At 37.0% G+C, this 12,522-nt stretch overlaps 1 protein-coding gene across 1 annotated transcript; it reads left to right on the forward strand.

Moving 5' to 3' along the window:
* The first annotated feature begins 10,169 nt into the window (after positions 1-10,169).
* Positions 10,170-12,318, forward strand: LOC106670574 (heat shock protein 68-like). Its single transcript, XM_014401047.2, has one exon. It carries the CDS (start codon positions 10,311-10,313, stop codon positions 12,228-12,230), a length of 1,920 nt encoding a protein of 639 aa, XP_014256533.1. The 5' UTR covers positions 10,170-10,310; the 3' UTR covers positions 12,231-12,318.
* Positions 12,319-12,522: the final 204 nt, after the last annotated feature.

Below are 12,522 nucleotides of genomic sequence, written 5' to 3' on the forward strand. Positions count from 1 at the left end.
GTCTCTAGAAACCCTGCAACCGCACTATAACTCTGTTCTTTTTTTGGCAAACGACCAAAAATATTTTTAAACGTTGTGTTAATCCTCTAGAACATTCTCTACGAGAAAATCAGATTTCTCAACCCAGATACCAAGTAGTTCACGATGTTAAAGTAGCATTTAGAAAAATATGACAGTTTTTGCACAATTGGACTGACCGCAACAATAGTTTTCTCTTCCCTGGATTTCCAACCAAACCGGCATATTTTGGATGGCAAAATCAAAATAGCTACGAACTTCTTGAGCCAGATTAAAAATACAGTACATACCAAACATGAATGTAGATCGGAAAACAATCTTGATTTTTGGTTGTACTTTGGTATTCGAGTGCAATCAACTTTAAAACGTTGTTCGTTTAATGTTCCTTCTGATTAATTTTATGTATTTGTTAATTTTCGTTGTGTCAAGTTGGGATTCGAAATAAGCGAACATCTTCCCGGATTAGACATTGTTTTAATCGTAGTTCGGTCATTTACGACCAGCCAAGTCTCGCTAATTGTACGAGTTTCACTCACACAAAAACAACTGAAGATGGTGACAAGCTAAAACTCGTCTGGCAAAGAAAAAAGCGAGACTGGGCGAACCAGAATGATCTGAAACGACCAAACTAGTCCAACAGCCCACATATCTCATGAAATCTCACTATTTATTTTTGAACCTACCAAATATGGTTATTGAGCTTTTTTTTAATAAAAGCAGCAAGCACCTAATTGATTAGTTTCATTTAACAAACCCACCACTGAAGAAGGCGAGAAGCCGAAACCCGTCTGACAGACCAAAATAGCGAGGATATCCGGACCAAGGTGATAGAAACGACTCATCTAGTCCAACACCCAACAGATTTCATGAAAAAATCAAAAAATTTATTTATGAACTTACAAAATTTTTCGGTTAATTATTTTTTGCAAAAGCAGTAAGTGATTAGTATTTTTATTCAACGACCACTCCAATGAAGTGGGCGAGAAACCGAATCACGTCTCATAAATAAAAGCAGCGAGGATAAGTGGACCTAGGTATCGACGACCAAACTACGTGTCCATCAGCCTGCATATTCAAAAAACGTTTCATTTTTCAAATATTAAGAGAAAATATTAAAAACTACTGGTCCAACACCCCCTAAAATATCATGAAGAAGTCTCACAATTTATTTTTGCAACTACAAAATATGGATCTTAAGCTATTTATTTTTATAAAAACTGTAAGCAGTTGATTTTTGATTAAATATACTCACCAACGAAGATGGCGAGAAGCCGAAACCCGTGACAGTCTAAATTAACCAGGGTATGCGGACTTTGATGGAAACCGACCAACCTACGAGTCGAACATCCCATAGAACTCATGAAGAAATCAAACTATTTTTGAACTTAGAAAATCTGGTTCTTGGGCTGCTGATTTTTATAAAAGCTCTTGATTATTTTCATTCAATAAAGTCTCAATGAAGATGATGAGAAGCCGAAAACCCTTCTGAGAGACCAAAGTAGCTCGGATATAGGCCAGGGTGATCGGAAACGTCCAAACTAGTCCAACACTCCACACATTTCATGAATAATTTATTTATTTTTATAAAAGAAGTACTATTTGATTATTTTCATTCAATAAACTTAACCTATGATAATGACGAGAAGCCGAAGCCCGTCTGACAGACCAAAGCAGTGGACATATGCGCCACAAGGATGATCGAAAACGACCAAGCTAGACGATCACCTGGCATGGGAGCCGCGGTAGCCGAGTGGGGCGTCAGACTCTCGACTAGTAGATCCCGCGGTCGTGGGTTCGATCCCCACCGTCTTGGCCTTTTTGTTGTACTGTTCCTAAGCCGTCGCCGGCTCTTTACAGTTTCTTAAAACGAAATAAAATAAATAATAATAATAAAATAAAGAAAGAAATCGCCCCATCGCCACGGGTCCCCCCGGGACACTGTTCCTTAAGCCTTTTGTCTCTTTACAGCGCCCGGGTGGTCGGTGCGAAAGGGCAACGGAAAATAAAAAATAAAAAAAATAATAATAGTAATAATAATAATAAAAAAGAAAGAAAATAAAATAAATAATAATAATAAAATAAAGAAAGAAATCGCCCTATCGCCACGGGTTCCCCCGGGGCACTTCCTTAAACCTTTTCGTCCCTTTACAGAGCCCGGGTGGTCGGTGCGAAAGGGCAACGGAAAATAAAAAATAACAAAATAAATAATAATAATAAAATAAAGAAAGAAATCGCCCCATCGCCACGAGTTCCCCCGGGTCCCCCCGGGACACTGTTCCTTAAGCCTTCTGTCTCTTTACAGCGCCCGGGTGGTCGGTGCGAAAGGGCAACGGAAAATAAAAAATAAAATAAATAATAATAGTAATAGCTGGTCTCTATCGAATGAGGCTAGCGTATACACAGCTGAACTTCATGCAATCAGAAGATCATTGAGCATTATAAAGGAATCGCCAAGAATTTGTAATGCCATTATTTGCTCTGATTCGAAAAGTAGTCTCGAAGCAATCAAAAATAATTTCTCGGTTGACCCTTACATCTTAGAAATTCACAAATATCTCTATGAAATCAGAACACTCAACAAACATGTGATATTTGTTTGGGTTCCTAGTCATGTCGGCATTTCTGGAAATGAAAAAGCTGATCAACAGGCAAGAAACGCTGCAAACCATCCACAAAGAACAGATCAATTTCCTCTCCGTCCAGATGATATAGTCGGTTATGTTAAAAACATTATCAAACGAAAGTGGGCGGCAAGATGGAATGTCTGTAGAGATAGTATGAAAGAAATTAAGCCAGTTGTACATAAGTGGCCAACTGAGGAACTTGAGAGAAAAGAACTTGTGATTCTCACTAGATTGCGAATAGGTCATATCAGGCTAATCCATAATAGGCTTTTAATAGGCAACAACCTTCCAACTTGTCCTCGATGTACGCGAAGTGGAGAACGCACCATTTTGACAGTAAAACATATTTTGGTCGACTGTCCCACTTTACAACCCTTTAGGCAAAGGCTCAACCTTTCGAGTGATTTACAGGAGTTACTGGGTCCCCAGTGTTTCTTTCGAAGAGCACTTTTCAGCTTTCTCAAATTTATTGGAATTTATAATGAGATTTAGGCCTTTTCCCAAATTGTTATACCATTGAATGCCTGCTAATGTTTGAATAAAAGTTGTGCGTGCAAGATTTCTTTTTTCAGAGGTTTTTGAGGCTGCCGGAGCGGAAAAATGAAATGGAAGAAAATACAAATTGCGGGGGAATAAACTGCAATGCCCAAAATCGCAATTTAAATAAGAAAAATAGCTCCCTCCAAAACAAAAAAAAAGAAGATAAAGATAAAGAAATGTTATTGTGTTTTGTTTCTTATTATTGTTATGTAGAATTAGTTTATGTATCATATTTGAATGGAAGAATAAAAGGATAAGGATGAGCCAATACTCATGCTGAGACTGTTGCTAGTCTGACTCCATTATTATTATTATTATTAGCCATACAAGCCTACGGGGAATTTTTAAATTATGGAACAAAAATTCACAATTCTAATTAAAAAAAGAAACAAATAAATTTTATAATTTTATTAAATTGTATGCAATTTAAAATGGGAATTTTGTATACATTTGGCCTTCCGAATTAAGAATTTTAAAAAGAAAAATTAAAGCTTGGATAAATAAGATTACGAGTGAATGTTTGGAGTCAGAGCTTTATAGCACTCAGAAGGGATATAGCTAACCTAAGATAGAAGGTTTGGATGTTAGGGCGTGAAATGACCTTAGCCGTTAAAACGCCCTTAAAAATTAATAATAATAATAATAGTAATAATAAAGAAATAAAATAAAATAAATAATAGTAATAAAATAAAGAAAGAAATCGCCCCATCGCCACGGGTCCCCCGGGACACTGTTCCTTAAACCTTTTCGGCTCTTTACAGCGCCCGGGTGGTCGGTGCGAAAGGGCAACGGAAAATAACAAATAAAAAAATAAAATAAATAAATAATAATAAAGAAAGAAAAGAAAATAAATAATAATAATAAAATAAAGAAAGAAATCCCCCCATCGCCACGGGTTCGATCCCCACCGTCGCCTCTGGACTTTTTCTGACGCCTAAGGGGACCGGTGCCGCAATTGAAAGAAAAGAAAAGAAATCACCCTGCATACCTCAAGAAGAAATGTCACGTGTCATTTTCCAAAAATTAAGAGAAATTATTGCTATCACGATTACACTTCTACGAGCTAGCTACAGAGATTTGGTAGGTTCGGAGTAAGGTATTTTTATTTCATAATTTCCTTTGCGTTAATAGCTGTTTAATATAAATGCTAGAAGAACAAAGACAAAAGTTGATAATCTAGTTTATTATCAATACATATTTTATTTAATTATTCATATTAATTATTGTTACTTATAGTTGAATTTATCCAACAGTTATACATTTTTCTTTTACATCTGATAGCAATCAACCCGAACATTTTTATAGAAATGAATTCGCTGCGCAACGGTAGTAAAACACAATAGCTATTGGAATCGCAATGTGATGCCACAATGCGGCCGGATGGGGATGACCATTCAGGAAATTCGAAGCAATTGGCTAAAAATAACAGAAAATATATTTAACAACCACAGTAATCAACATCAAACGACATAAGAGTAGCCTTGCAACCGTGTTAAGCCTAGTCTATACTATAAACGTGTTTCTTTGCTTTTGGCTTGTTTCAGGTCAAAATTGCCGCGATCAATGCTTCCCGTTTAAATTGAAAACAATGGTGTGTTTACTTGTTTGCAAACACAGTTCAGTCAACCATAATCCCCGAATTATGAGACATGAGGAATCAGTAAAAATATTAATAATTGAACAACAAGTAAACGCGCCATTTTTTCAGTTTAACGGTACGCATTGATCACAGCAATTTTTGATTTGAAAAAGGCCAAAAATAAAAATAAATCAATTTCTTACAGTTCTATAAACATAAATAGTTTAAGATCCATATTTTGTAGGAATAAAAACCAGTTGGACCAGTAGTTATTAATATTTTCTCTTAATTTTTGAAAAATGACACGTTAAATTTCTTCTTGAGATATGCAGGCTGATGGACACGTAGTTTGGTCGTTTTCGATCATCCAAGTCCGCATATCCTCGCCGCTTTTTTTATCTCGCCAACTTCAGTAGTGGGTTTTTTTTTTTTTTTTTTTTTTTTTTTTTTTTTTTTTTTTTTGGCGTTATGAACTATGCATATTAGCCATGTGACAATTCGTATGTGTGTTCAAATTTGGGGGGGGGTTATTGTGAAAAAAGGGCCAGAGGCGACGGTGGGAATCGAACCCACGACCGCGGCGTGAGAGTCTCTCATGCTAACCACTCGGCTACCGCGGTCCCCGTAGTGGGTTCGTTGAATGAAAAAATTAAAAACCTACTGCTTTTATAAAAAATAATTAACCCAAAAATTTGTAGGTTCGAAATTAAATTGTTTGATTTCTTCATGTCCTGTGGTTCTGTGGGATGTTAGACTCGACAGTTTGATCGTTTTCGATCCAGGGTCCGCATACCCTGGCTTGGTCTGTCAGACAGGTTTTGGCTTCTCGCCTTCTTCAGTGGTGGGTTTGTTGAAATTATCAATTAGTACCTACTGCTTTTATAAAAAATAAATAGCTCAATAACCGTATATGGTTTGTTCAAAAATAAATAGTGAGATTTCTTCGTGATATGTGGGCTGTTTGACTAGTTTGGACGTTTCTGATTATCCTCGTTCGTTCAGTCTTGCTTTTTTTCTTTGCCAGACTAGTTTTAGCTTGTCACCATTTTCAGTTGCTCTTGTGTGAGTGAAACTCGTAAAATTAGCGAGACTTGCCTGATCGTAAGTGACCGAACTACAATTAAACTATGACTCATCCGGGAAATTGTTCGTTTATTCCGAATCCCAACTTGACCATAGTTGGAAACTGTCAATTGCAACGAAAATTAACACATATATTTGTAACGTACAACAAAAAATAATAATAATGTAGTATTTTAAACTGAGTGTTAATCTACTTTGAACTGTTAAGTGAGAGTGAACTATAGGCGCGGTGCTCACAGGAGCGATGCAATACGCGATACGACAAGTGATGCGATATGCAATTCGACACCGTATCGCTTACCACGTATATTCCTTGCCTAAGCAACTAAACCAGTGTACACCAGCGCGATTACGATGCAATGACGATAATTATCGACGGGTATCGGTTGGGGCGACACAGCTTTTCAATCGCTTCAGGCGATAGATATATCTTCGCTACTCGTCAGTGAATCATATCGACTCAACAGGAGGACGTCTCTATTTCTTTTGGCAAAATAGCTGAACAGAATCCATGTTTATGGAACTATTCTGTGAAAAGTTATTCAAGAACTAATTTAATTTAGCATGGAATAAAATAGCACAATAGCCGAAACTGAAAATATTAACATTACATTGGTGTACCCAATATTTTTTCGTTTTTTATTTCCCTGACTTAAGTACCAGCAAGCAATAGCTCATGATTACAATTGCCTAAAAAGGTACTATTACTAAGAATAGAGATCATGGTAACAACAATGGACTAGAGTCCGTCTATCGAGTTTACATCTGCAAATAAATGACAAACACGAAAGTAAACATTAAAATTAAGTAAAACATTATTTTTAATCAAATGAATATTAATTAAAATTAAATTCATCCACCAAAAACTCTCTGTATTTTAAAGCAGTAGTGGTATACGAATAAAAATCATTCCATTTGTCTCCATTGAAAATGGCTAAACACTGATCACGTGACAAAGATCTCAGGTTGTATAAATTAAATTAAATTCTCCAGGAAAGGGCATTACACTAGAAAATGCACAGTTTCATTAGCATTGTAGTTGCATTGTACAAAGTTAATTTTAATTTTGTTCCAGGGTTGATAATTAAAGTTGGTCATTTCTGTTTTTAATTTAAAAAATAAGCTAGCTTATTTATACTAATGGTTGATGATAAACTAGATCATGACGTAACTGTTTGTAGTACAGGTGGAATCTTGATGCGGATACATTGACCAATAAACTGTCCCTTTCCCTCAACCTGAGCTTCTCCAAAAATGTTACAGCTAGGCCACTTATGTTCGGCACTGAATCTGTTTAAATCCGTGGGGATTTCGAGTTCCTGCGCTCTTTCCAACCAGACCTTAATCCAACCCAGTCTTTAACCTCACACTTTCACGAGTAATCAAAATAGCCAGCTTCTTATGATCATTGAATGCTTTGGCAATAATGGTGGAATACAATTTAAACTTAAAAAGAAATAAACGACGTATTAGTTTGTAAATAGATTGCATAATTTGGCGTATTGTTGGGAAGAGATAATATTATGTTTGCAGTGAACCGTTGAAATTTTTCTAAATCTATATATTCTTTATACCCCAAAATTTCAACTATTTCTAAAATTTTATTTTTAAATTTCCATCTTACGTTTGGTCGTAAATCACGTTTATTTTTTTTAAATATCATAATTTTTGATTTAGAGGTATTAACTTTAAATTTCCAGCAGTCACAATACATTTCTAAATATTCTATCAATTTTTGTAACACCAAAGGAAAGTCTGCCCGTAATACTAATTCATCAGCACCCGTAACAGTGTACTGTAAAAAGATACTATGGTATGTATCGTATCGCTTATCACATCGCTGCCGTGGGCACGAGAGTGTTGCGCCGATAAAAGTCGTATCGGGCGACTAAAGATCGATTCGTATTGCATCACTATCGCTCCTTGCGCGCCTTATCCCACAAATAGTTGGTGTTTCTGTGACCCTGAATAACAGTTCTGTCATCAACATTATTCCAATTTTCGGGTATTTTTTGTGGTTGCGCCGAAAAATGAAACACACAGTATACATCTAGAAATTAATTTCAGCTAGAAAATGGGAGACTATTTCCATTAATCATATGACCAAATATTAACCAATTATTCAAAGTACGATAGTTCTCGTCTTCCATGAAATTCAAGAATCGAAGTGTTGCGCAACGTTTCGTGGTGTGTTCGAGTCCCGGGTCCGTTCCAGCCAGTTTCGGCGTAGAAGCTTAGTTAGTATTTTAGTAAAATAAAAATTAATAAAAAATCAAGTTAATTGTTGTTTTCGCCCCTGTCAAAATCTTTGTTTATTCTTCACAGGGCTTGTCAATAGAAAACTTCGCCTTATTCAAATTTTGAATAGCGGAGGAAGAAAGTTGAGCCTTGGTCTTCAGGGTCATCGCGCCCATTCAAGTACAATGTGCGTTTTAGGCTTTACAGGCTTCCAAGTACACACATTCGCTTAAAAAATTGTCTACAATTATTATTAATTCGTATATAATTTAAAAATAGTTCATCTGACTTAATATCTCGGACCTTGTCTAATAGCAAAAAGCCCTTTGACTTGATTTAGTACAATTTAAAATCCATCTACGCTATATTTAGTCATGATTTTAATATTAAAAAAATTTTCCTCTTGGAAAACAGAATTGTACAATCTAATCAGTTTGTGCAACAAAAGATTAGCATGAAATCAACACAAAAACAAGCTAATACGTAAGTTCGTAATTAATGAAATTTGATAAATAAAAAGGTACCAAACCCAAAACACTTTCAGTAAATTAAGCAAAAAAAAAAACTTTTTTAAAAATCTGATTCGTTTTAAGCCATTAATAAAACTTTTAAATAGAAAGCAATAAACAAATATATTTGGCTAGTTTTATTGCCGTTATCCTCCGTGATATACATAAAATGTGTATGTCAGCTGGCTTTACCCCTACTTCAATTCACGCTATTGACACACAATGTATAATTATTTTTTGACCGATCGACAAAGGAAAATAGATTAGATAAAATAGTAATGAAAAATGTTGATAGTCTTTTCGCAGTAACTTGACTTACTTTGTCAAGAGAACTAAAGCATTTTCTTTGTATTTTTATTTAAATTCGGAGATTACAAAGGAGGTAATGCTTGTGATAAAATTCTAATGTTTTGTTTAGCAATCGTATCCTTTGCAGCGATCATAAATGTGGACACTTCTGACCCAAAGATGCAGCATAGCATGGTCTGGTAATCCGACGCAAAAGGCAAACGTAATTTTACAATAATAAGGCGGACAATTTCAAAGGCAGTAGTGTTTTTACAAATTTAACATCACAGTTCCACTTGAGGCTCATTTTTGTCTTTTAACAATTTATAAACAAAAACAAAAAATATACATGCTTAGTGTAACATTTGAACAGAAACAGCTGAGATGACGACGTTTCAATTCATATTTCAACTGGTCCTTCACGACAGATTACCCTCAATTTTAGTCGAACGACTTTTTTTAACCAAAAGTCTTCAAGACAGATTTCGTTCAGTTTTAGTCAAACGATTTTTTTGAACCAAAGGTCTTCACAACAGATTTCGTTCAGTTTTAGTCGCACGACTTTGTACAGAACGCCATCACGGCAGCATTCGTTCAATTTTAGGCGACCGACTGTGGAGTCTAAATCTTTCACGACAGATTTCGTTCAATTTTAGAAGAACGACTTTGTTGAACCGAAGGTCTTCACGACAGATTTCACTCAATTTTAGTCGAAAGACTTTTTGGAAACAAAAGTCTTCATGACGGATTTCGTTCAATTTTAGTCGACCGACTGTGGAGTCAAAGAAGTCCTACTCGACAGATTTCGTTCAATTTTAGTCGCACGACTTTGTACAGAACGCCATCACGACAGCATTCGTTCAATTTTTGGCGACCGACTGTGGAGTCTAAATCTTTCACGACAGATTTCGTTCAATTTTAGAAGAACGACTTTGTAGTACCTATGACCTATTTTGGGAAAACGAAAGTAGTACTAACGACAGATTTCGTTCAATTAAAAAGTCGATCAAGTCTGTGGAGTTGAAGGTCTTCACGGCAGATTTCGTTCAATTTTGGACGAATGTCAAATTCCTACGTTCCGTCAAATATATTTAACAATGTTTATCAACGATGTACATTTGTTTATTTTTAAAATGTAACGGTTAAAAAACCGTACATATTGTGCAACAAGGAATCTATTTTGGGATAAACGAATCATGATTCTAGAACACTCCGTAATATTCCCGTAGCGGGTAAGAGAAGGGATGGAGTCGACCAATCACGAACCGCGAAACGTTCTAGAATCACCTAGAACCTTTGTTTTCCTATATAAATGACGAAATCCAGCCTTGGCTCAGTTTAATAGTAAACAACAAACGGTTTGTACTCTGAACGGTTTATTTCAAAGCCACAAGTTTCAATTAAAAAGTGAATTTGTGAAGAACTTCAATCATGACAGCGATTGGAATTGATCTTGGAACGACGTATTCCTGCGTTGGAGTTTGGCAGCATGGAAAGGTGGAGATCATCGCCAACGACCAAGGCAACAGGACGACACCGAGTTATGTTGCATTCACAGAAACTGAACGTCTCATCGGTGATGCGGCAAAAAACCAAGTCGCCATGAATCCCCAGAACTCGGTTTTCGACGCCAAGAGGCTCATCGGGAGGAAATTTGACGACCCAAAGATCCAGGACGACATGAAGAACTGGCCTTTTAAAGTCGTCAATGATTCTTCCAAGCCCAAGATCCAGGTGGAGTTCAAAGGCGAGGTGAAAAAGTTCGCCCCAGAGGAGATAAGCTCGATGGTGTTGGTGAAGATGAAAGAAATAGCGGAGGCTTATCTAGGCAAGAAAGTGAAAGATGCAGTCATCACTGTACCAGCTTATTTCAACGACTCGCAGAGGCAAGCGACTAAAGATGCAGGAGCTATCGCCGGTGTCAACGTACTGCGGATCATCAACGAGCCGACTGCTGCTGCTTTGGCTTATGGATTGGACAAAAACTTAAAAGGCGAGAGGAATGTACTAATATTTGATCTAGGAGGAGGTACTTTTGACGTATCGATCCTGACTATAGACGAAGGCTCCCTTTTTGAAGTGAGATCGACTGCCGGTGACACCCATTTAGGAGGTGAGGACTTCGACAATCGACTTGTAAATCATTTGGCCGAAGAGTTCAAAAGAAAGTACAAAAAAGATCTTAAACAAAGCCCTAGGGCTTTGAGGAGGCTGAGAACTGCGGCCGAAAGGGCTAAACGAACTCTTTCTTCAAGCACAGAAGCATCGTTAGAAATTGACGCTCTTTATGAAGGCATAGATTTCTACACAAAAATCACCAGAGCGAGGTTTGAAGAGCTTTGCTCTGACCTCTTTAGATCCACTCTACTCCCAGTAGAAAAAGCCCTACAAGACGCCAAGTTGGATAAAGGAGCCATACACGATGTGGTATTAGTCGGAGGTTCAACGAGGATACCAAAAATACAGACCCTTTTGCAAAATTTCTTCAATGGTAAAGCACTGAACATGTCGATCAATCCTGATGAAGCAGTAGCCTACGGAGCAGCTGTTCAAGCGGCGATTCTCAGTGGCGATCAAAGTTCACAAATCCAAGACGTGCTGTTAGTCGATGTTGCACCTTTATCCCTTGGTATCGAAACTGCTGGAGGAGTGATGGCCAAAATCATAGAGAGAAATACAAGGATACCGTGCAAACAGAGCCAGACCTTCACTACCTACTCGGACAATCAACCGGCAGTTACTATCCAAGTGTTTGAAGGCGAGAGAGCTATGACAAAAGACAACAACTTGCTCGGAACTTTCGATCTCACGGGCATCCCACCTGCACCAAGGGGTGTGCCTAAAATAGAAGTCACCTTCGATTTGGATGCAAACGGTATTATGAACGTCTCCGCTAAAGAAAACAACACAGGAAAGTCCAAGAACATCGTCATAAAAAATGACAAAGGGAGGCTATCTAAAGAAGAAATCGACAGGATGGTCAATGATGCAGAAAGATACAAAGCTGAAGATGACAAACAACGGGAAAGGATCTCCGCAAGGAACCAACTCGAAGCTTATGTGTTTAATGCAAAACAAGCTGCTGAAGATTGCGGAGACAAACTTAGCCAGTCTGAGAAAGACACTGTAAAATCGCGGTGCGACGAAGCCATCAGGTGGCTCGACAACAACTCCCTCGCTGAAAAAGAAGAATACGAGCACAAACTATCGGAACTTCAAAAAGAACTCACGATGTACATGACGAAACTGCATTCAGGCCAAAGTTCACAAGGTGGCTACCCAGGAGGCGATTTTGGAATGCCATCCGCAAACAAAAACCAGTCTGGGCCCACCATCGAAGAAGTAGATTAAAAATAACGTAGTTTATAGATTGTACTCTAGTCTAAACATTCCATACAAAGACTTAGACTTTAATTGATTATGTTCAATTAACTTTATATTTATTTTAAGAAATATATTTTGTTTCATTGTAAATGTTTAATGTATTGTAAATATTAGATTTAAAATAAAATATATATTGTTTTTTGTTTAATCTGTATTCTTTCAGTACCTCTCTCCTGTAGTTCTTGTCAAATAAAAATTCATTCTTATAGTGCAAACGTTTAATGGTCATGATGATTAAACCTTAGAAAAACAAAAAATT

The sequence above is a fragment of the Cimex lectularius genome, unplaced genomic scaffold, assembly GCF_000648675.2.
Source record: "Cimex lectularius strain Harlan isolate CLEC.00 unplaced genomic scaffold, Clec_2.1 scaffold254, whole genome shotgun sequence".
Taxonomy (NCBI): domain Eukaryota; kingdom Metazoa; phylum Arthropoda; class Insecta; order Hemiptera; family Cimicidae; genus Cimex; species Cimex lectularius.